At 38.0% G+C, this 23,596-nt stretch overlaps 3 protein-coding genes across 7 annotated transcripts; 1 reads left to right on the top strand and 2 right to left on the bottom strand.

Moving 5' to 3' along the window:
- Positions 1–154: 154 nt before the first annotated feature.
- si:ch211-149k23.9 (germ cell-specific gene 1-like protein) lies at positions 155–7,003 on the bottom strand. 5 transcript variants are annotated; one of them, XM_066683744.1, is made up of 8 exons: positions 6,629–7,003; positions 6,401–6,502; positions 4,764–4,961; positions 3,082–3,273; positions 2,642–2,689; positions 2,278–2,328; positions 1,932–2,043; positions 155–1,148 (listed from the first exon to the last, which is right to left on the bottom strand). In XM_066683744.1, the coding sequence occupies exons 2-8, from the start codon at positions 6,480–6,482 to the stop codon at positions 776–778; spliced, it is 1,056 nt and encodes a 351-aa protein (XP_066539841.1). In that variant the 5' UTR covers positions 6,483–6,502; positions 6,629–7,003; the 3' UTR covers positions 155–775. The 5 variants fall into 5 exon arrangements, with proteins under 5 accessions (XP_066539841.1, XP_066539838.1, XP_066539842.1 ...); XM_066683741.1 differs by having other exon boundaries at positions 2,176–2,328; XM_066683745.1 differs by lacking the exon at positions 6,401–6,502 and having other exon boundaries at positions 2,176–2,328; positions 4,764–4,850.
- A 295-nt stretch (positions 7,004–7,298) lies between these two features.
- On the bottom strand, positions 7,299–9,482 carry atg12 (ATG12 autophagy related 12 homolog (S. cerevisiae)). Its single transcript, XM_066684009.1, has 4 exons — positions 9,344–9,482; positions 8,449–8,585; positions 8,248–8,310; positions 7,299–7,746 (listed from the first exon to the last, which is right to left on the bottom strand). Exons 1-4 carry the CDS (start codon positions 9,444–9,446, stop codon positions 7,687–7,689), a joined length of 363 nt encoding a protein of 120 aa, XP_066540106.1. The 5' UTR covers positions 9,447–9,482; the 3' UTR covers positions 7,299–7,686.
- Positions 9,483–15,729: 6,247 nt separating this feature from the next.
- On the top strand, positions 15,730–23,352 carry cdc42ep5 (CDC42 effector protein (Rho GTPase binding) 5). The gene is made up of 3 exons (XM_066682788.1): positions 15,730–15,867; positions 18,332–18,520; positions 19,030–23,352. Exons 2-3 carry the CDS (start codon positions 18,337–18,339, stop codon positions 19,644–19,646), a joined length of 801 nt encoding a protein of 266 aa, XP_066538885.1. The 5' UTR covers positions 15,730–15,867; positions 18,332–18,336; the 3' UTR covers positions 19,647–23,352.
- The last annotated feature ends 244 nt before the right edge of the window (positions 23,353–23,596 follow it).

Genomic DNA, 23,596 nt, shown 5'->3' on the forward strand with positions numbered 1-23,596 from the left:
AAGCAAATAGAAACTACTGTGCTAAAGCTAGAAACTGCTATAAACAATAAGAGCAAATTGGCTAAGTTGGCTAATCACTCTGCATTTTCTTAAGGAAGTGCACTTTTCTATATTTTCCTTTGTTCATTTATTTTCCAGTGACTTATTTTATGGGTTAGTAAATATCACACAGTTCAACCTTTAGGCAGTAGACAGTAGCGCTAAATTTCCTTGGAGCGCTAAATATCTTGTTGTCTTCCTTGGTATATGTGTTGACTATGACTCAGTTATGCCCAAATTGAGAAAGGTTGAAGAAAAAAAAGTGACAACAGTCCCATAAAAATAAAATAACTAAAAACAGTCGTGAGGGAAAATGCATCATGTCCTTTTGCAATAATCCAAATAAAAGGATAATCCACTCAAATCTCATGTCAAATTTCATTCCGTTCCAAAGAGCTCCCAGACGTTAAATCTATTTATTAAATGATCCGCTTGGAAAAGATTTCAACACTTCAGTCTTATTAGATTGGAGCTTAAAATACATTCATAATGCCATTGTTAAAGCTTGAGCAACAGTTCAGGTAATTACTTTTGTCAGGAAACGTCCCCATAACTCCTCACTTGTTTAAAGCTCAACATGCCATAACAAATTCTCCTAAAAGAAGTCCATACTCCTCTCGCAACTGTTGTTAGCTACTTATTAATGGTAAAGAAAAATACTTATTGCAGCGTTTAATCCACCATCACCAGTGATATGACTGAAGAAGCAGATATGAACGTGCTACAAACAGTGGTTTTAACAAGGAGAGTCTGTTCTTTCTCTCTCCATGGCTTCTTCCATTTCATCCATTTCTCTCTCACAGTCCTCGCATCCCTCTGGTCCGCAGCCTCCCACTAGCACCAGGGTAGGAACATCTCCATTCCTTACAGCATCCAGGGTTCCACCTGCCCATACAGAGTCTCCCACAGCGTCAGGGCAGTGCAGCAGGCCACTGACGGAGTACAGACCTCCGGGTACTACCTCTTCGTAGGCAGGGGCCCGGCCGGCTGCCCTGCAGTCCTCCACCCGCAGTCTCTGCCTGTGCCTCAGCTCCATGATGGTTTTGGTGTAAGAGTTCATTGTCAGGACAGCAGCACCCATACAGCAGCTAAATGAGACCCATGCCAAACTGAGGATAACAACAAAAATAAATATATTCTGGGTGTTAATTCAGCACACAGCCATTTTTATATAACAAGAAAACATCATCTATGACTTAACATGGGCTTCCACATCTGGTTCACTGGTTTCTTTCAGGAACTATAAAGATATTACCAACCCTAACAAAATCATTAATTCATTCATCCGTTCATTATCTGTTAGCGCTTATCTAGCTCAGGGTTGTGATGGGTCCAGAGCCTACCTGGAATCATTGGGTGCAACGCAGGAATACACCCTGGAAGAGGCACCAAGCCTTCACAGGGCAACCCACACACACACACTCAGACCTCAGAGTCGCCAATCCACCTACCAACGTGTGTTTCAGAGTGTCTGAGGAAACTGGAGCACCCGGAGGAAACCCACACAGACACAGGTAGAACACACCACACTCCTCACAGACAGTCACCCCAAGGATACCCACGTGGACACAGGGAGAACACACCACACTCCTCACAGACAATCACCCGGAGGAAACCCACGCAGACACAGGGAGAACACACCACACTCCTCACAGACCGACACCCAGAGAAAACCCACGCAGACACAGGGAGAACACACCACACTCCTCACAGACAGTCACCCGGAGCGGGAATCGAACCCACAACCTCCAGGTCCCTGGAGCTGTGTGACTACGACACTGCCTGTAACACCACCCCACTGCCCTCTAACAAAATCAAAATGCCAAAAAAAATGTTTTCTAAAAACATAGACAACACTGTGAACTTTACTGAATGGTATTGATAAAACTTACGCAAATGACCATCCATAATCCCAACTCTGTGGCCTCCAGTCTTTAGGCCCAACAATAACAGTCAACTGGAAAACTGTAGTGTACATCATATGGGCCACCATTCCCATCAGACCTTAGGGGATGGAGGGAGAGAGAGAGAGAGAGAGAGAGAGAGAGAGAGAGAGAGAGAGAGAGAGAGAGTTACTATACACTGTATTAATATGGAATATTAATCTCCATCTGTAACACTAGTATAGCATCCTACCTGACAGTACAGTGCATATGGCGGCAAAGGCATTGATTTTGAGTGCATGCATTTCTTTATGAGAACACAGAACCTCCAGCCACATCAACAGGAAGCCCATACCCAACAAACTGATGTACATGAACTCTGAAACCATGGACAACCACAGAACACCTTCAACAGAGAGAGAGAGATCAAAGGAAGATTTAAAGACGTGTTCATCTATACATACACCATATTTCTGAACAGTTGTATGTCCTTTCTTTCTTCCAAATTGCATGAGAATTATAATAATAATAATAATAATAAAAATTCCAACTACACATATTGGATGACTGATATTCCATACATTTCTGTGGAAAGTCCAATACATGCACAGTAGGAATGCCTTTGAACCTGAATTCTTTAAAATGCTATAGAGTGTAGACAAGCACACACATATATAAAGACGTGTATGTTGACATCTGAACAAACACAATATACTCACCATGTGTTTCTCCCGGGGTTAAATCAAGGAAACTCCGACATCTTTCCCCTATAGAACAACAGAAAACGCACATTTAATGACTAGCTGCACAGTCCAGTGTCTGTATCTGTACAGTATCTGTTGACTGCACACGTGGAATGCCACTTAAAAAGCAGCAGATTATTCCTCCCTACAAATAGCAATAAAAAAAGTTGATGAAAGTGCTCATCTGCTATTTTTACCATTTTTATATTTTTCAAAATAGTGCAACAGTCACATTGCTTCATAGTCCCTGAATGAAAAGGTTTATTCTACATAGGTTCTCCCTTCATAGTTGCAAACATTAAACAAATGCAGACTGCTCCTTTAAAGCGAAATAAAAGAATGCGAAATATCTGGACATTTTGGCAGATGTCCAATTCACTACTTTTATTATAACATTTTACTTAACATTTTCTCACCATCAGCATGTTTTTCACAGGATTCCCAGAAGCCTGTGTGGAAATATCTGAACATGTATTTGTCCTCTCCCGTCTCCCAGATGTAGTGCACAGCATTTGCCAGCTGTCTCTGCCGAATTCTGGCCAGTTCTTCTCTCCTTTTTGGGGAAATTGTTCGATTAGATGGTCCCCGGGGGTCCGGGGTGGGGCTTTCTGCAAAAAACATTCAAAGTTTGCTAGAGTCCTTTTTTCAGGAGTCTCCCCACAATGTTGTCAGCTAACCAGGACATTACTGTTGCCCCAAGTGTGCTTCTTTAGCTTTAGCATTGAAAGTACAATGTATAGTAGCATCCATTATAATGTAGAAATATAAACAAACAACATGCTGCAGCCTGGAAAATTCTGAAATATTGCCTCAAAATTTCTACTAGACGTAATTGTGTGTTTTCTGACACAATTTTACCTACAAACATGAGTACTACTCTTGTTAGCTTTATGCCATTGTATTTTTGTCCATGTTTATCCAGTTATAACGGTCATACAGTGTTAGAAATAACAGAATTAAGAATAGCAGAGATTCAATAGCTTTACCCAGGAGGCAGATGCAGGATGACTTGGGCATGCAGGTAGCATTCTAATAATAATAATACAATATGACTGTTATATTGCTAATTGTAGGCCATGATTGTTTATTAAAAACAAGACCCAAAACGTAATTTAAATGCTTTTTATACACCAATATATAGTTCATAAATTTTGTATTCGGTTTGAGGATAAACTGAGTCTGACATGAGTCATGAGTGATATAGGGTGAGGCTGATTTGACAATAGGTTGAGAATAAACGTGTTGAGTTGCTGCTTAGTTCCAATCCAAAATCAGAAAGAAATACTCAGTTTAGAAGCAGGAAATCCAACAAGAAAGAGTAGTAAGGGAGTAACTCAGTGACGAACAAATCAACTGTAACAGGCTTATTGTTTATGTATTTGAGAGGGAGAATTATAATAATAGATTTTGTAACCTATTGTAACAAAATGACCTGTGCAGGACGTAGCTACTGTTCACACAGGTGTTAAAGGGGAATTTTGCACACTTTGTAAAAATATTGCATAGTTAAGCAGTTATACCAAGTAACTACCTGTTTGGATTAAAGAGAATCTTTACAGCTCGCAGTGAATGGGAAAAGACTGTGCTTTGTTCCCACAGTAACAATGCATCCGTTCCCAAGATTACAATACCACATTTCCTGTGGTTGCATTTCATTTATTTCCATAGTTATGTTACACCCACTTTCATGGTTACACTACACCATTCATTCATTGTCTGTAACTGCTTTTCCAGTTCAGGGACGTGGTAGGTCTGGATCTCACCCATTCCTTCACAGGGCGACACACACTCACACTTATGGACACTTTTGAGTCGCCAATCCACCTACCAGCATGTTTTTGGACAGTGGGAGGACTCCTCACAGACTCGAACCCACAACCTCCCTGGAGCTGTGTGACAGCAACTTTACTTGCTACGCCACCATGCCACCCAGCACTACGCCAGAGCTAGATCCAATTTGGGATGAGTTTTGGTCCAGAACTAATCATCCAGCATCAAGTAACAAACCTCACTAAAGTTTATGTGGCTGAATGACCTCAAATCCTCAGAGTAATGTTCCAAATTCTATTCAAAAATTTTCCCAGGAAAACATACTGACCTGTGGTGTAAGGCTCACTGTTGTTCTGGCCACAGTTCTTCATCTTGACAGGTGACAGGCAGAGGGGTTTGACAACTTTGTGCGTCCCTTCGCACCAGTAAGAAGTGCAGAAAGCCAGAACAGAGAGAGCGAGAGCGAGAGAGGTGAGCGAGAGAGAGAGGAGAGAGCGAGAACGCCGAGGCATGTGATCCAACATGGCTGAAAACAATAAAGACAATCAGATAATGTTCGCTAAGGTCATAAACCACTGAAAATATACTTTAAAAAAAATCTTTAAACACCTGCTCAGCCAGCATTTCTTGAAATGAAGGGAATTAATAGGGGATTTCCCTCCCTTTTCTGCTGTAACAGCTTCTGCTCTTCTGGGAAGGCTTTACACTACTTTAGAACATGTAGAACTTTCACTTGATGGCATTCAGCCAAAGGGGCATTACTGAAGTCAAGTACAGATCTTGGTTCTGAGTCATTCCAAAGGTGTTGGATGGTGCTCCATCATGCCATAAAGTTCCACCCAGTTCCACAGCTCAGTAGCCCAGTGCTGGGAGCTTTACACTCCTCTAGCTAACCTTTTCTAAACAGATCATGCAACACAAACAGTTGGGCCTATAATGAGTGCATCTTAAAGTAGCTGAATTTTCTCATTAAAAGGTGTGTCTGGATAGTCGTTGATATACATCACAAAGGAAACAAAAATGGCACCTTTGTGTCTTCACTCATAGTCTATTTTATCAGCTCATATTACCCTATAGGGACCTTTTGTAGTTCTTTAATTACAGGGTGAAATAAATCTCTTGCTCTTTGAAATTTGCTATCCTCATTTCTCTTTTTTTCCCTCTTCTCGTTCTTAAAAAGCCAGGACCCCAACAGAGAAGGTATCTTTGGGTATGGATCATGCTCAGCGCTGCAGAATCACTGATGTGGTGCTATGGTAGCATTTCAGTGTGTGCTGCAACTTGTAGATGTATTGTCAGGTCACTGAAGTGCCGATAAAGATCCATCACTAAAATAATTGCTACTCTGTGGCTATTCGGCACAGTAAGTATGCACAGTAACAGATGGACTACAGTCTGTAATTGCTGGATTACAAGTGTCTGCATGTCCAGTGGAGCTAATAAAATGGGCAATGAATGCCGAAACAAGGAGGCCATGTTGATGATTTGGCGGATTGGTGTATAGTGTATATAATGAAGACCTTAAATCAAACTGACCCTGTATGAACCCTGAAGGCTTGGACACACTGGGCACATTTAAATTTTATAGGCCTTACCTCTGGAGGAATTTCATTTATTAAATTATTCAAATACACTATGCTAAACTATTTTTAATCTACTTGTTTATATTAATAACCAATGAACATGTAAAAGAGGAAACTAATCAAATCAGTCTAAATGTGATGATTTGAGGGCATCAACTTTAAGCTACAAAATAAAACATGGGATATTTACAAGAATTAATGATACTTTTAAAAAATATTTTTGCTATGGTGTAATGGCTGTTTCCTCGATTACATTGTTGTATTCAGTTTAGTTTTAAAGTCAATTAACTCACAGAAATTTACGCCTAGTCCAGTGTCTAAGGTGTAAATAATGTTACTGAAAATGGGTCAATTCAAGATAAACCGAGTCAGAGCTGTTTACTATAGTAGTGATTGGAACCAGACGTCTGCCTCTCCACTTTAACAGAAGATAGAATAGTATTTGTAGTTCCTATAACCGCCATTTTAAAGAAACCTCAAGTTCCTATGGAAACAAGTTTCACACACACAGCAAAACAATTCCTATCAGTGCTGAAGTTTAATATATAAATGTATTCATTTAAAATGAAATTAAAATGTATATAAAATGTATGTTTACGGTTATTTTTACCTGTACACTGCGTCTCGAGTCACAACGGCTCAAATGAAGCATCATCCCAATCCATTATTTACTTCCGTTTATTTTCTTTAGGGGAAAGAGCAGACGGAGCAAACGGCACTCTCTTCTGACTGAGCATCCTCACCCCCTCCCTTTTCTACGCTCTCCTTTTGAGATTTTTATCCATCTCTGGACCTTCTCCTTTCTCTCCACTTCCTTCTTCCTTTCCTGTATTTGTCTTCCTCTTCTTTCTTCACCCTTTCTCTCTTCCGTTTCTTAATAACCCTTTTTTACTTACCGGTTCTTCTCCCTTTCTCTCTCACCAAATCACTCCAATTTCTCTTTGCTTCTCTCTCTCTCTCTACTTAGAAATTGGTGTCAAGTCCAACCTCAGATTTTGGTATAATCTCTTCATAAACCCATCTCCTGGCTCTCTCTCTCTCTCTCTCTCTCTCTCCCTCCCTCTCCCCATCTTTTCTCTTTTCCACAGCATCCCTTCATGCTCTGCTGTAATTACAGCACAATGCTGGACATTTCTCAATATAATCCGGACATCCCACTGGATTTGACACTGTAGGTATTTGCCATTTGTTTCTGTGATTATTACACATCTCTCCACAATCCTCCTTTTACAGTAATCAGGAGGAGGAAACAAAAACAAGAAAAATATCTGGACCAGCTTTAATTCATACACTCATGTGTGCACTTTTGTGCAGCCCTGCTGAAAATACATGTTTGTTGATTTCTATTGTGAAAATGAATTTTAAAAATTATGGCTTTTAGAACACAAAGCAAAATCCATAATTTTTTGGTTACTTTTCCCTGTTATAATTACTCAACAATAAACAGTAATAGTATGCTTAAACATGTTTTCAGTATCCAAACAGGTGCCCAAAGTTTGTACAGTGACAGAGGCTGAGTAGGAATTCATGTGTGTGCAATAATTTATTTACATAAAACATAAGACAAATAAGCAGTGTTAAAAAAAGGAAACAACAACAACAACAAAAAAAAAAACAAATGTAAAGGCGTACTCCACTCTTCAAAATAAAAGTTCAAATATTGAAAGTTCATCCCCAGGCTTGTGATTTGCAGTAATGCAAAACCAGTTTTCCATCACTGCCAAAACACTGAAAAGAAACCAAGAAGAATTATTAATAATCGTAAAATAAGTGATGGAGCTTCATGTGTTGCAGCATTATGTGACAGGGGAAATCTGACCTAACGAGTACAAAAAGAGGCACAGTAAAACATGCAGACTCAAACTGAATGTTCAACGTACCAGATTTTATCCCAGTCAAGGTATATTTAAATCTTGAGCCACAGCGCCCTCTACGGGCATGATTACCAAAATGGCACAACACTGGAGTGATGGGGCGTCATCCAGTAGCTTTGGGATGAGCCATATAGGGGTTTGTGATCCAAAACCATCCATCCAGCCATACAAACTGGCCTCAAGGGATGTTTGTGCGTCTGTACGCCATTAAGTTCACACAGAAATATAAAAAATATAATCTGAAGTCTTGTGTGAACAAGCCCCTGATTAACACACTTTTCAAATAAGCAGAAACAAAGCTTGTGTGTCCAGTAGTGTAACTCAGCATTGTACATGAGGCTAGAATAATACTTACTTCAAAGAGCACACCTACTTCTTGATCGGGTGATGGAGCAAAGGACTGATTGACATAAATGAACTGCAAGTAAAAGGGGGAAACAACTTAAGTAAACTGTCCATACTTCACCAATCTGAACAATGTCACATAAAACATCCAGACTCTTTACTTTTGTAAATTAAATTTTCCTAATAAGAACATTTTTCATATGTATTGTACCAGTTGTTCGCTAGGCTCGAGTTTAAGGAAACGTGATATGAACTGGGAAAGCGACTGCACAGTCCTCCCTCTCTCCACAGCCCACTTTTTGGTCTTCATTATGGGGGTGTCTCCAACTGCCTTCAAGAGCACATCAACTGGAAAGGGTACATTAAAACATATTAACATACAGCTCACAATGAAACATACAATGCCACTACCATATACAGGTGCTGGTCATAAAATTAGAATATCATGAACAAGGTGATTTATTTCAGTAATTCCATTCAAAAAGTGAAACCTGTATATTATACTCATTCTTTACACACAGACTGATATATTTCAAGTGTTTATTTCTTTTAATTTGATGATTAGAACTGACAACTAATGAAAACCACAAATTCAGTATCCCTAATAACTCAACTTTGTAAGTCTGAATCGCTTATTAAGAAATTATTTGCAAGACAGTAATCCCTTAAGATCTAACTCTACACATTCATGCCGAGACTCTCTGCAGAACACTGTAGTTTCAAAGCAGCGAAAGCTCAGCCACAGCCCTGACTGCTTTTTTCACATTTTGTAGAGTTAAAATCACCGCCACACAGATAATAAGGCTAAAAAGTGTTTTTTTAATGCTGGGGGTCTTTACAATAAACAACCACATTTTAAGGAGAGGGCTGTCATGAAAAGGCTAATGGACAGCTACAAAATCGCTAATAATAAAAAGGCAACGCACTGATTGGCTCCTGAAACAAAGCTCGACATTTTCTTTGGCAGATCGAGCTGTCAATCAAGCTACTGCGGAACTGCCCGCCTTAACAGCCGAGTATCGGTTGTTTACAGCGGGGTTAAAGCGGCTATTACCGCACTGTTCGAACAGATTTAGTTGGTTTTACTTTTAAGAAGATGAACTTACTCTTCTTTTTCTCATCTGAAATCGCTGTTGGCGCTAAATCCGCACTGTTCTGCTGTATTTCATCTTTCTGTGATTCCGTAGGAGACTCTGCGCTGTCAGACATCTCTAAACAGGCTAACAACACAGCCAGGCTTCAAAATAAAAGTCCTAGTTTGTTGCTCCAATATTCAGATTTTTCTTTAGGGTTTAAATTCCCACTCTTGACATGGATTAAACCATTATTAACTCATTTCTGTCCATCAAAAATACGTATAATTACTTACAAGTAATTATCCAAAGAAAAAAAATGTAAAAACCATTCAATACTCTTAGCGCTATGAATATGCAATAAGTCCCAAACTCTCCCTGAATGTCCTGAAGTTCTATATGACTTAAGTTCTGTTTTTTTTTTGTTTTGTCTATTCTTTCGATCAAAAATACTATATAAAAAAGTTTATGAGTGTATGTATACTACAGATAACATGGGTTTTGAACATTAAATAAAATGCTATATTGTGTTGTAGATAGGGAGACACATACCTTTCACCACTGCAAAAATAAAAGATGACATTTTGGCCCTTTACCACTTTTCAACCATATATGTTATGTGTAAGGTACATGGAATATTTCCCCAAGTAATCCAATTAAAAATGATTAAATGATAAATATACATTTTAAATAATTAAAAATTATACATTTTTGAAGAAATGAAATTTCATACAATCCCCATTTACAGAAATGGTGGGAAATATTTTATAATGCAATGAAAGCTATGTGTGATTTTAAAATTCCCTTTAGGATTTGTTTATCTTTCAAAGCACATAGAATAGATTTCCAGTGTTTCCGCTGAGCAGTTGATTGCATTTTGTAAACAAAATTAGCCTTTGATGTGCACAGAAATGTTGCAGGCATCAAATGTAAACAAGTTTTATATTTACAAAACACAATCACGAGATCACACAGCTCCAGGGACGTGGAGGTTGTGGGTTCGATTCCCGCTCCAGGTTACTGTCTGTGAGGAGTGTGGTGTATTCTCCCTGTGTCAGTGTGGGTTTCCTCCGGGTGACTGTCTGTGAGGAGTGTGGTGTGTTCTCCCTGTGTCTGGGTGGGTTTCCTCCGAGTTACTGTCTGTGAGGAGTGTGGTGTATTCTCCCTGTGTCAGTGTGGGTTTCCTCCAGGTTACTGTCTGTGAGGAGTGTGGTGTATTCTCCCTGTGTCAGTGTGGGTTTCCTCCGGGTGACTGTCTGTAAGGAGTGTGGTGTGTTCTCCCTGTGTCTGTGTGGGTTTCCTCCAGGTGATTGGTGACTCAAAGTGTCCGTAGGTGTGTGTGTGTGAGTGAATGTGTGTGTGTGTGTCTGTGTTGCCCTGTGAAGGACTGGCGCCCGCTCCAGGGTGTATTCCTGGCTTGCGTCCAATGATTCCAGGTAGGCTCTGGACCCGTGACACTGAACTGGATAAGCAGTTACAGATAATAAATGAATGAATTAATTAATTAAATTTTTTTTGTACACATTCTTTGTGCAAATACCTGTTTTAATTGTACAAAATAACATATTATTATACAAAATGTACAGTGGTCCCACTTATAGTGTCTTTATCACACAGCTCCAGGGTCCTGGGGCTGTGGCTTCGATTCAAATTCTGGATGTCTGTGAGATGTTTTGTGTGTTCTTACTTTGTCCGTGTGGGTTTCCTCCGGGTGCTCCAGATTCCTCCCACAGTCCAAACACACACATTAGTAGGTTAATTGGTTACTCAAAAGCGTAAATATGTGAGTGAGTGGTGCCCCGTGATGGACTGACGCCCTGTCCAGAATGTGTTCCTGCCTTGCGCCCAGTGATTCCAGGTATGTTCTGGACCCACCGCACCCTTGAAATGGATAAGTGATTCCAGACATTAAATGAATGACTGAATATAAGGACTGAGTTTAATTCATTTATTTTGTAGGACCACTGCAATGTATGTTATGTGAAGACATCACAACAAAAGAGCAATGGCAACACCCCCCTAGAAAATGCAGAGAATGCTGGAGAATTTCAGACATTTACATATGGAGTGATGTATTTAGAGCCAGTATGTTCAACTCTGCCCTAAAAGACCTGTCCCTCACAGATTAGTTTTAGATCTAATCTAACACACTCAGATTAGTTAGTCTAAAAGTCAGCTGCTACTACAGTATGTATACACAAGGCAATATGTTAATTTTACAGCCCAAACACATTCTGGTCCACAGATTGGCTGTACACAGTGGGTCCACATATGTGAGTATGTGAGTGATTGAGAGAGTGTTTCGTGCCCTGTGATGGATTGGCACCCTTCGCAGGGTGTGTTACTGCCTTTCCCCAGTGGTTCTGGGTGGCCTCCAGACCCACCGTGAACCTGAACAAGGTGTTATGGAAAAATATAAAATCATGGTAGAAGGCTGTTGAGAGAGAACAGAATATTCCAACCAACTAAATATGTATTCACAAACAAACAAAAAAATAAATTAAGACTTCTCTGGAAGTGAAGTCATCAAGGTCTGTACGGAATTCCTCCTCTGTGTTTTTCACCCCCCTTTTCCTGTGCTGTTCTTGAGCAGCGGAATTTTTCAGGATGTGTGTGTGTTTGTGTGTGTGTGTGTGTCTGTTTGGGGGTGGGGCAGTGTTCATCAGTAAGGAACCTTCTGGGCCTTTTGGACCAATTGTTGTCTGTGAAAATAAAATGTGTTCATTATTATTTAATATAATTGTATAATATAATAATAATGTTATTGTTAAAAGTTGTTTATAAACACAAGAGTTAAATTTTAGATTATCTATGATTAGGAAGTCAGCTAATCATGTTGTGATTTGTAATGGGATTAATCTTGTAAAGGAAAAAACATCCTCCTGGTTTTTCTGGATGTTGTTGGTCAGATTAGTGCTAATGCTAAGCTATGCTACTAAAATCCTAAATACTAGCATTAACAGCTTAAGTATTAAGGATAAGGATAAAGTCTCATTCATTCAAAGATATACATAATTCTACATTGGGTCTTTAAAGCATGTCGAAAAGCATTTCATATTGTTTATCAGTTTAGACACATAAGCAGTGTCTAAAGTCTTTTTCGTCCAACACCAATGACCATGAAGAGCTACACTCTGGCTGCACAGACAGCTTGAAGATGAGCTCAAGCACACACTTATCTCATGATATAGGGTTATTCTCTGGGGACAATCAGTCTCTGTACATCATAGAATATTTGAGTCTGAAAGAAACTTGTAAATGTATGGGTGGATGGATAAAAAGTAAAAAGTCTTCTGGCCTGTGTGGGACATAACACTACATAGAACTGGTACGCAAAGTCCAAACTGAAGAGAGGTTAACAGCAAAATCCCACAGATAGTTTTTTTTTGTCCTGTAGTCCATACACCTTCAGCCCAAAAGTACTCCATCTTCATATCAGCTAAACAACTGTCCTTCCAACACAGAAAAGCATCCTGATAACAGTCTTCAGCGGATCATCTCAGTCCCTTGAAAAACAAACACTGACATCCAGGACCATCTCCAAGGCCTGAACAAATGGTTATTGTGACACAGACAAAACAACGACCACAATTGGAGTAAGCTATGGGTTACTGTGACAATGAAAACTCAGGAGGAACATATAGAGACTCCAGGCTTAAGCCATGGACCCTCCTTTAAGGCAGACTCTTTTCAGTACAATCCATTCATTTAGTACGTAGACCTGATTAAATGGAGCTAGCAACTACAGTAATGCTTAAACCCCTCCTGTGTAAATCTCCAGGGATCTGTGTGTGATCTCATAGACAGTCTAACACTTCCAGGCTTTCACTATTGTTTCCAGCTCACGTCAGACTCTCTCTGAATCAGTTTCAGAAAAGGAAGTGATCTCAAAGCTATGATTCTGCCAAAACCATAGCTAAGAGGCTAATGAGGCCAAAGCGTAATGGAACCGTATGGACATAAATTAACATCAAACAAACTGTGTGCCAGAGTCATCACACACAGTTCAAGAGCCAATAACCTACATTTGTATTCTAGATGTATTTTTCCTTTAAACATTATGTCTGCCTCTTTGTTACTTTTAACTTTAAGAATCAATAGAAAATCAACTATGTTCTGAATGTTCCTCATGCAAAATAGTTTGGGCTAATCAGCTATGTGTGAAATGGGTTAATACATATGTAAATTCTACATCACAAAATAAATAATTAAAAACTGGATATTTTTGCAGTCTATTTTTTCATATATTGTGTGTATGGCCAGTAGAAACAAGTAAAATAAATTCAGATTAAAAAACTAGGCAAAATTGGTTCTCCATAATATGAGTCCTACATGACGACAAGCCCTTTATTGCAAAGCAAACAGTGAACGTGTCCTGTAGAATCTGATGTAAGACTGAACTCACACCTAGGTATATAGCCAATCTGAAACACCGAGGTATATAGCCAAATAGGTTATGAACACAATGTTGAAAGTCTGGAAAGGCCAGAAAGTTTTAACAATAATTGTTCTTGTCAATTGCCTTCATGAACTTACAGTGTCATAACAACATTGTTATTCAGTTGCACAAGAACACAAGAATGAAGTTCTCGGTTCTACCGATCCGTGTAAAATCAGAAAGTAACCCTTTGTTTATTACAACAGCCATGAAATAGAGATGATCCGTTTTCAGCAATCTTTGGGAAAAAAGCGGGGACGTTAAAGGGGAAAATAGTAACCTCTAGTGCTTTATCACTGAAAGTCTTTGAGAGTACTGTATATACACAGTACTGTGCAACATTTTAGGCACTAGAGATTATGAGATTTAAAAAGCTATTTATCTGAGCAGTAAGTGTTTATTTGCTACAAACAAACAACAAATAAGGCCCAACATTAGAATTAAAACAAATAGCATTATTCCAGTGAGAGTGATATTCTGTGTGTGAATGTGTTGGATGAGGTTATCATCCAATACCTAGTTTTAGCAGTTAATAAATAATGATTTTAAATAATGTGTGCTGTTGATTTAAGAAATTCGTGCAATAAAGGAGAATCTGAACCAAACATCCATCCATCCATTATCTGTAACCGCTTTTCCAGTTCAGGGTCGCGGTTGGTCCGGAGCCTACCTGGAATCACTGGGCGTAAGGCGGGAATACACCATAGAGGGGGCGCCAGTCCTTCACAGGGCAACACACACTCACACATACAGAAACTTTTGAGTCACAGACAGTCACCCGGAGGAAACCCACGCAGACACAGGGAGAACACACGACACTCCTCACAGACAGTCACCCGGAGGAAACCCACCCAGACACAGGGAGAACACACCACACTCCACACAGACAGTCACCTGGAGGAAACCCACGCAGACACAGGAAGAACACACCACACTCCTCACAGACAGTCACCCGGAGCGGGAATCGAACCCACAACCTCCAGGTCCCTGGAGTGATGGTGTAACTGCGACACTGTGCCGCCCCTGAACAAAACATTGTTCTTCGAACTCACTCCCACCTACTACTTTATAGAAAAAAAAATATTATTTTTCTTCTTTGTATATGTTGTATTTACTGTGATTATATAAAACTTTATACAAGCACCACACTTACTGAGAAGGCATTAGATTAAATATATACAATTATCTTAGGTGCCTAAGACTTCTGCACAGTACTGTATATAACAAATAAGGAAGAAGAAGAATAGAAATAAGAAAAAAGTGAACCAAGCAATTTAAGAGAAAGAAAACAACTTCTGTGTTGGAAAATTTTGGGGACATTCTTGCAGAGTAGTTTATAATTAACAGTAATATCTCGTGGAAAAAAATGCAAGTCTTTGACATTGCCGTCACTCCTTAGTACTGCCCACATAGGATTAATAGGGACTAGCTGGGGTCTAGTTGGGTCTGGTTTGTGCATGAGCTATTTTGGGGGACCAGGTTAGCTGCATATTTTGGATAAATCTGAGCAGCTCAGTAATACCCTATATGGGGTCAATACAATGATGTCCAGATGTGCCCTATATTTTACCAATCCTGGTCCCTTCCCTGAATCTGGAGGCATCCATGTGTGGCGCCAACATTAAAACATTGCACAAAACTTGTACCCGGCCTGGTTGCCTATACATGTGTTGGCTGGAAATACATAAAAACAGTATGGGAATACATAAAGACTGCAAATACTGGAAAAGTGGGTACATTTTTAAATTCTGTTCAATATAATGTGGAAGAGGATATAAAGAACTATAAGGTTCCGAATGGACATTACGTTGAAAAGTGCCCATTAATGAAGGATTTTATCAGGATAAAATGTGACTAAAGCACTGAAAATAGCACACGGTCTAATCCTGAGGGAGTGGGAAAAAAAACAGCTGGACTGTTTTTCAATAAAAGAAATGCTCTCCCCAATAAATGTCGCGTCACTTCCTAGCCCATCCCTAAGGGAAAAAACAGAAATATCCGAGAAGGAGAGAAGAAAAAAAGCTCATGAAAGAAGTGTTAACGTGGATAAAAGACGACTTTTATCAAAGAGAGGAAAAATCACAGGGCGAAGGGAACTTATAAGTACACTTTTATCGAAGTAAGTGTGTTTTTTCTTTTGTTTCACTCACTTTTACAGCGGCATCTTTCCCTCCCCTTTTCCCGTCTCATTTTATTTCCAACAATTCTAAGATAGTTTTGAAGCTTAAACGTCCAGTTTATTGTTTTTTGGGACGAAAAAATTAGTACAACTTATTTAATACTGTAATATCGGTAAAAATCCTCATGCGTATAAACTTTCCAAGTACTGGATTTGGCTTCTCTTTGGAATTTTTATTTTCCACCTTAAATAGTCCCGCGGTTTGCTGCATCGTTTAAGGTGGAACGGAAAAATTCCAACTTCATACTCGTTAAACTTATGCAACGGCACCGAGCGAGGTAAAACACGATATAATAAATAAATAAAGATTGTAGGGGGCCGTTATTAATAAATATGTTATAAATATGTTACATATATTTTAAATAAACGTCAACAGCTTTCCAAACAAGTTTGATTCGTTTTATTTATTCTCTAGCTTTTAATTCTAACGTTTCTAGTTTTATACGTTAAAAAAGCCCCTCCCCCTACACCCCACACACATTACTGTACTGACATATATTATAATGTATATGGTTATGCTGTATATAGTTGTAAACACTGTTACATAAATGGTCAATCCAAGAAAACCCATATGTGCACTGATGTTAGGTGCAGTTGTACCAGTAAAACACCCTGTATAAAATACCTAGTGATATATATGACAGTTAAACCTGCTATGTAACTGTAGTAGTCCATAAACAATACATTTTATAGAGGAAATTTAACTGGTAATTATTAAACTTCTCAGACATTCACAAGTTTTATTATGTAGGTGTACTTCTGAAGCTCAAACCCCAGTGTTAATTGTAGATTACAGAAAATGAAAGAAATCTGCAAACAATTTATAATTATAATGTATTTTTAATTTATATTTATTCTAGTGCCCTTTTAGAACAGATACCTTCACACCACACGAATGGTTTTACAGATCTTCTTTGCACAGACCCAAACATAGTTATTCTGTGATAAAAGTCAATAATAGTTCATTACTCTTTAATACAAGGAGGGTTTATACTGAGCATAGAGGTCTTATTGAATAATTATTGAATTTTAATGTTTAATAGAGAAAAGTGTGTTATATAAAAATGTGTTGTATATTTAAAGAGAATTATGTGAATGCAGGACATCTGGCCCATCCTTGTTTAAGATATTTAAGCTATGATTTGGCCACTGTTTCCTTGAACCTGTGTAACAAGTGTCTGAAATCATGTAGCGTACATGTAAAGTAGTTATTTCCATGACATTTACATTATAATTTTCCTACCAATTGCCTAGTTTAAGCTAGGTCACTTGTTGAATCCTGCCAGCTTCCAATATTCTGATATATGTCTTGTATTAGAAAATTCTTAGCTATTAAAGTTGTAGTGAGTAGCATTTGTGATGTTCGAAAAGCCAAAAACAAATCAGTCAGAAACATAAAATACACGGAGTGTATTCAGGCAGTATTCACAGATGAGCCACTCCTGAATAATTATCAGAAAATACAGTGTTGCTAGAAGTAAATGAAGATGTAAGCATGCAAACAAATACATAAATAAAATATATACATCAAAATATGTATGTACACAAGTTATATTTTGGAAAGATAATAAAGATCAATTGATTTTGCACAGCTACCGATAGCATTAAGTAAGAGGTTATACTGTCACTATTGGAAATAAATCGTAGTTTTGGAAAATACCAGCAGCTGTCGTTGGTTTTATTACAAATGGCAGACAGAAATGCGTCAAATTTACTTGGAATCCAAGCAGATATATTTACATTGACTTAAATTGTAAGTTAGAGTTTTGAAGCTACTTTTCAGACGTTGACATAAATCACGGCTTCCTTTGGAGAGTAAGTGACAGTCTGATTAGCTTAGGTTTTAGGAATAACAACTTTAGTGTTGAACAGATTCATAATCTCTGTTTAAGACATGTGTTGCTTAAGCCTGGAGGGAAGAGTCTGAAAGAATGTGCCTGTGTTACGTGTGCCTCGGCTACAAGTCTGAGCACGGCTCAAGTCAGTTTTTCTCACTCTAACACTTCAACTTTACTCATCTACATTACATTATCCCGAATTGCTCATTATATATGACACTGCAAGCAGTGGATATGGCCTGATAAATAAAGTGGACAAAAATGCTGCCATAAATTTGAAGTGTATGAAGTCATTCATACAAGTTAATTCATTAAGACACAATATACGTCCAAAAATTTGTGAACATTTTGTCATTTAACATTTCTTTTGGAATGAAAGGATTAATGGAGAGTGTGTTTACTACTCTTACAACATTAAATGTTGGAAAACTTTAATGCCAGTCATTAGAGTTCAAGGGGGGGGGTGCTAAAAATTAGCTGAATTTAAAAATGTACGCTTTTTCTGATGTAGCAAGGCATGCTCTGTTGCCTTATTAACTTATTTTCACTGTAATATTCTACTTTAGGTCCAATGCCTCTGCACAAGTCGGGCCGGGCCACTCGGCTGGACCCCACCATGATCTCAGCACCGCTGGGAGACTTCCGCCATACGATGCATATCGGACGAGGTGGGGATGCCTTCGGGGATACGTCCTTTTTGTCCAACTGTGGACCAGCCAATCCTGAGATGGTGAAGGAAAACACAGAGCCCAGAGGTGTGCAATGGGATAACATATTACTATTTATTTTCATATTCCATATCTAATTATTTCATTTTACTTCCTTCTTTCATCTGTTGCATTTGTATTTCTCCCTCTGTTGTCCTGTCTATCGTTTATTTTTCAATTTTTTTTCTTTCCTTCATTTTACAGTTAAATTTCCTTCTTCTTCCTTCTATAAATTCTCTTATATTTACTTATTCTTTGTGTCTTTCACATTTCCTTCTGTCTTGATTCATTTATATTTGCAGAAGAGATAGGATGTTTTTATTTTTTTTCCTTCCCTGGATTTCTTCTGGGAGAAAACACTAATTGCGTTACACATTCAGTTGAACACGCTTGTAGGAGATCACTAACTAGTAATTCAGGTGCAAGAATTTTCTTCAGGACAAACAGTTGAATTTAATACTAGTTGAATTTAGTGCTGTTTGTGAAACATTGAATAAGATTTGGTTAATTCAATCCTATTATAATTTTTGTATTGCCATATCGCCTACTCTTAACAGAGCCCCTGAGGTCAGTGTCATCTCCCACAGCGACGCCAACTGAAGTCCACACTCCAGAGATGAGACTGAGCCAAGATGATGATGAGATTGAGATTTCATATGGGTCTCCTTCAAGGCTCCAGCACTCTGAGTCTGTCTCCTCCTTTGACTTGGACCTTGATTTGGGGCCGTCGATTCTGGGTGATGTCCTGGGGGTGATGGACGGCCTTTCACTCGATTGGACAACAGCTGGAAAAGAGGGCGGAGATGGTTTTATTGGTGACGACATGAATGAAGTAAATGGCATCAAGTCCAAAGGCCTGAGGCCCAAGGTGAGGTTCAGTGACAAAAAGGAGGAGATTATCGGCAGAATCGGTGGCAAAACAGAGATTGAGTTTGAGAAGGAACAAGAAATATGCTCAGTTGAAGGTGTCCAGGCCATTCGAAGTCCTGTGGAATCGACCAATCATAGACCAGATCACAGCCCAAGCCCCTCTTCTTCCATGAGCTCAGAATACGAAGGTATCTCCCCATTGGACAGAAGGAGGGAGGACGAGGAGTCAGAAGGAGAAGGCGAAGTGGTTGGAGAACAGGGATATACCTTCGAGGATGAGTCTGATGATGAGATCGGACTTTAGTGGCAATCTAAGGGGACCAAGCACCGAAAAGTATGCACAGAAGAATTGTTTTTTTTGGGGGTTTTTTTCTCATCAACATTCCAGAAAAAGGGAGAAATAATATCTAACCAAGCCAAAGCTAAAATGATCTGTATGAATATATCCAAGAGAAAACTGGATCTTTTTTATAATAAGTAGGTTAAAATGACTTTTCACAAGAGCCTTAAATGTTTCCAGTGTAACCAATGCTGTAGAAATTGTGTATTATAAGCTTAAAAAACAGGCTAATACTTCATCCTGTCATGGGGCAAAATGAGATAGAATTTATATATTAGTATATAACTTCTTTTAGTTTTACTTTTAATATTTAATGTTGTAAAACAGCCTTGGTAAGCATTATAATTATTTGAGGTTTACATGTACACACACACACACATACATATACGTATATACTGGGAAACTTTACATTTTGGATTTATTCTTTGGGAGTTAATAAGGCAAGTGGAATAAAGTATGGAATCACTGCTTAATAAATCATCTCAAAAACAAAATAGATAATTGAGAAAAAATGCAGTGGTCCAAAATTATATTTTAGTTACCTATATTGTAAAATATTTTTTTAAGGAGAACCATGTTATATTTTGCTTCTCAATATTTCTTTGCTATTATAATACAGTTATACTATCTAGAGACAGAACTACAGAATATAATGATCTATAATTAACCCTTAGAAGTCAAAAGCATGCTACAATGTTATAATTTTTGAGCTCACTGACACAAATGTAGAAATTCTGTTGAAAGTGCAGAAACTCGATTCATAACACATTTGTGTTTGTAAATAGAGAATATATTGTATAATTTCAAAATGAAAAATAACTGATAATGTGAGTGCATACACCATTTTACTCATAAACAATATAAATCAAATGTAAATTCCAGTCTAAAGTTAACTATGAGAAAACTACAGAAAGAACAACACTACCGCTTTCATTGTAATATATAGCTTTGCTTTTATGAGGTAAGAAATGCTGTAAACTGAATACAATGCTGATTTTTTATCACAGAAACCCAAAGTAATCTCTACTCTTCTGGAGTACAGTAAATACTTTATGTCCCAAGGTTTGTAGAAAACATTTATTATTAGAGACTTCTGCTACATTAAATTAGATATAAGCATACAGTTTTTAACCTATGGCATGAAACAAAACCGGCTTAATGTCACCATACTAAGGATAGATTAGAGTTTGTGTTCTCTGGCGTGATGGAGCACCACTTAATACCTTTGTGATCAACAGAGATCCAGATATCATTCAACACAGTGACTGATCTAACTAATGCTCCTGGATGACGTCACATCCAAACTGCTATTATATGTTCCAGTATAAAATGTCAAGCCTTCCAAGAATACAAGCTGTTACTGCAGCTAAAGAGAGGCAAAGTCCAAACTCCAAACTTTATTTCAGAAATGTCGGACGAGCAAGAGTCCAGGATCTTTTGTCCATTTCATATACATCATTAAATATCAGTCTGCCGTATGTATCAAATCGAAATAATTTTAAAAGCAATTACCTGCCAGTACTTAACATCTTCAATATAATCATGCGTTCCTTGTAAATGTAATTTATTTAACATATTATGTAATTGAATGTATAATTATATAAATATAATTTAGTACTAAAGCTAAACCAAAGTAATAAATGTCAACTTCTAAGGGTTACGTTCTCAAAATCAAAACGTCTCTGATCTGAACTTCTAGACTCTGGCCCAGTGTCTGTGGACTGTAAAGGACCAATTGTGAAGACAGCAGTATTATTTAGTATTTTACTTCATGATGTAAAAATGAAAGTGATTTATTGACACACAAAAGAATAAATGAAAAAATAGGATCTGAGTAACTCTGTTTAACTCTTCTGTTGCTGGTTTTCAAGCTGAGAGTTGTGAGGAATGTGGGTGTTCCTGTGGGAGGGACGAAAACAATGGCTGGAAAAAACAGTAGTTCGACGTCAAGTGTACAAATATTTTGGGTGTTTTCTTGTTTTCTTTTCTTCTCTTTGGCATGTCCAAAGTGTACTCTGAGTGACAGAGTTTATGGAGCCTTTATATGTTGTAATCGGATACTGTTTCTGTAGTTCAAAGTACACTCAGTGCTGATATAAACCGTAAAAATACACTTAGGCCAAAAGTGTGTGGAAATATGCTCTTCCAAATTTTCTTCTGTTACCCCTTAAATGCCCTTCTAGCGAAATTTCAGCATTGAGTATGGTGACACTGAGGCTCGTGCAGTTTCTCTTTCTTTTTACATTTTCTGTGGAGATTATACCACCTTAAAATAGCTAAATTGGTTGTCTACACACTTTTGGACATATGATGTACCTTCCACCATGACCTTTTATTAAATTTTGACTTTCAGGAATTGGTTTAGTGAAAAAAGGTCAATATTTTTGTACATTTGACATCAATCCAGTAAATGCTAGGGGTGTGAGAAGCCTTAAATGCAGAACTCAACAAAGAATATAGGCATAAACCATGTATCTGCAGAGTTACAAATAAACAATATCAGGTTTAAACTGATATTTTTATTATATAATATTTTTATTCATATGTTTCTGATAACTGTGGAGACACTATATTTGGTAAACCATAGCAACAACTTTACTTTGTCAAACCGACTTTGATATTGGTTGACAAATTTTATTCTTCACTTTTTAGTAAGTTTACACTTAAATTCTATTATTATAGTAATGGAAGTGATTTAAAGATGAATATATGCTGAGGCTCACTGTAGTGTAATTCATTTTTTACAGCACTGTACTGAAATCAAGTGGGGGGGGGGTTCCTTCCCTCTTTTAAGTTACATAGTGCAGTTTCTGCCGTGCTGAACCTTGGGTAGCAATGACAGGGCTCTATTTGCCATATTACAGGTCAGTAATACATCACAATGATTTTACAGCTGTAATTGTAAGGAAATAAATATACATTGTGTTCCTTTAATGCTAATTTAATAACTGCCAGGAATTTTCACATTTACATCATACCTTAAGAATGAAAACAGCACACTGTGGGCTTCTGAACCCTTCAGTGGCCAAATAATTCTAATTTTATATAAACTTTGAGAGCAAAAATACATATATGTATGTATTTCATATATGTAACAAACTCAGGTGAACTTGCTTTGATTTTGTGGTTCCTTTGAGAAAGTGAATACTTTCGAACTCTGGTGCACAGCAAAGAAGCAGACAGAGACTGAGCAGCTGGTTCTGAGTCCATTTCTAAACAGATTCAGATGTGGTTTGTTTCAAGTATGAACACAAAACAAAAGCAAAGGTTTCAAAAAACCAAACACAGGACTTAAAGTCACAAGATGTGACACTAAATGTTTAAAGTGCGCACTGAAATTAAACAATGAGCAGAGCACAAACATGAAGCAATTAGGAAAGTCTGTAGAAGACTCCTTTATCAATTTTGCAACCTCTTACTTTATTTCCACTTGGAGTTCCAGGAAAATTAGCCCCAGATATACACTATCCGAAGAGTACACTTTGCTTTGTTCTGAAAAATGTCAGTTTCTTTTTTGTTTTCTGGTTTGTAGATATGTCAGTGAGAATACTAAGCAAACAGACTAAAATGTAGCTTTATAATTTTCAGGTTTGGTCTGGACTATGGAACCTGAAGTATAAATACAACTTTAAATTTTTAAAGGGGAATTCCTTCCATATTTTTGTACATTTATGCATGTTTATAAATGATTTAAAAAATCAACAGAGAGTGGGTTTGATTTGGTGTGAAATGCTTCATTCTAGAAAACTTAACAAATCAGAATACAGGAGGCCCTCGGGTTACGTCAGGCCCGAGTTACGATGTTTCGTGATTATGACACGTCTCCCATTTACTGTATAAAGCCTCGTTTCGACTTAAGTGGTTTTGCGTCGTAAACGTCGTAACGTGAACTTCGTGTTTGGTGTGCGCGGCGA

Source organism: Hoplias malabaricus, chromosome 10 (genome assembly GCF_029633855.1).
Source record: "Hoplias malabaricus isolate fHopMal1 chromosome 10, fHopMal1.hap1, whole genome shotgun sequence".
Classification (NCBI taxonomy): Eukaryota; Metazoa; Chordata; class Actinopteri; order Characiformes; family Erythrinidae; genus Hoplias; species Hoplias malabaricus.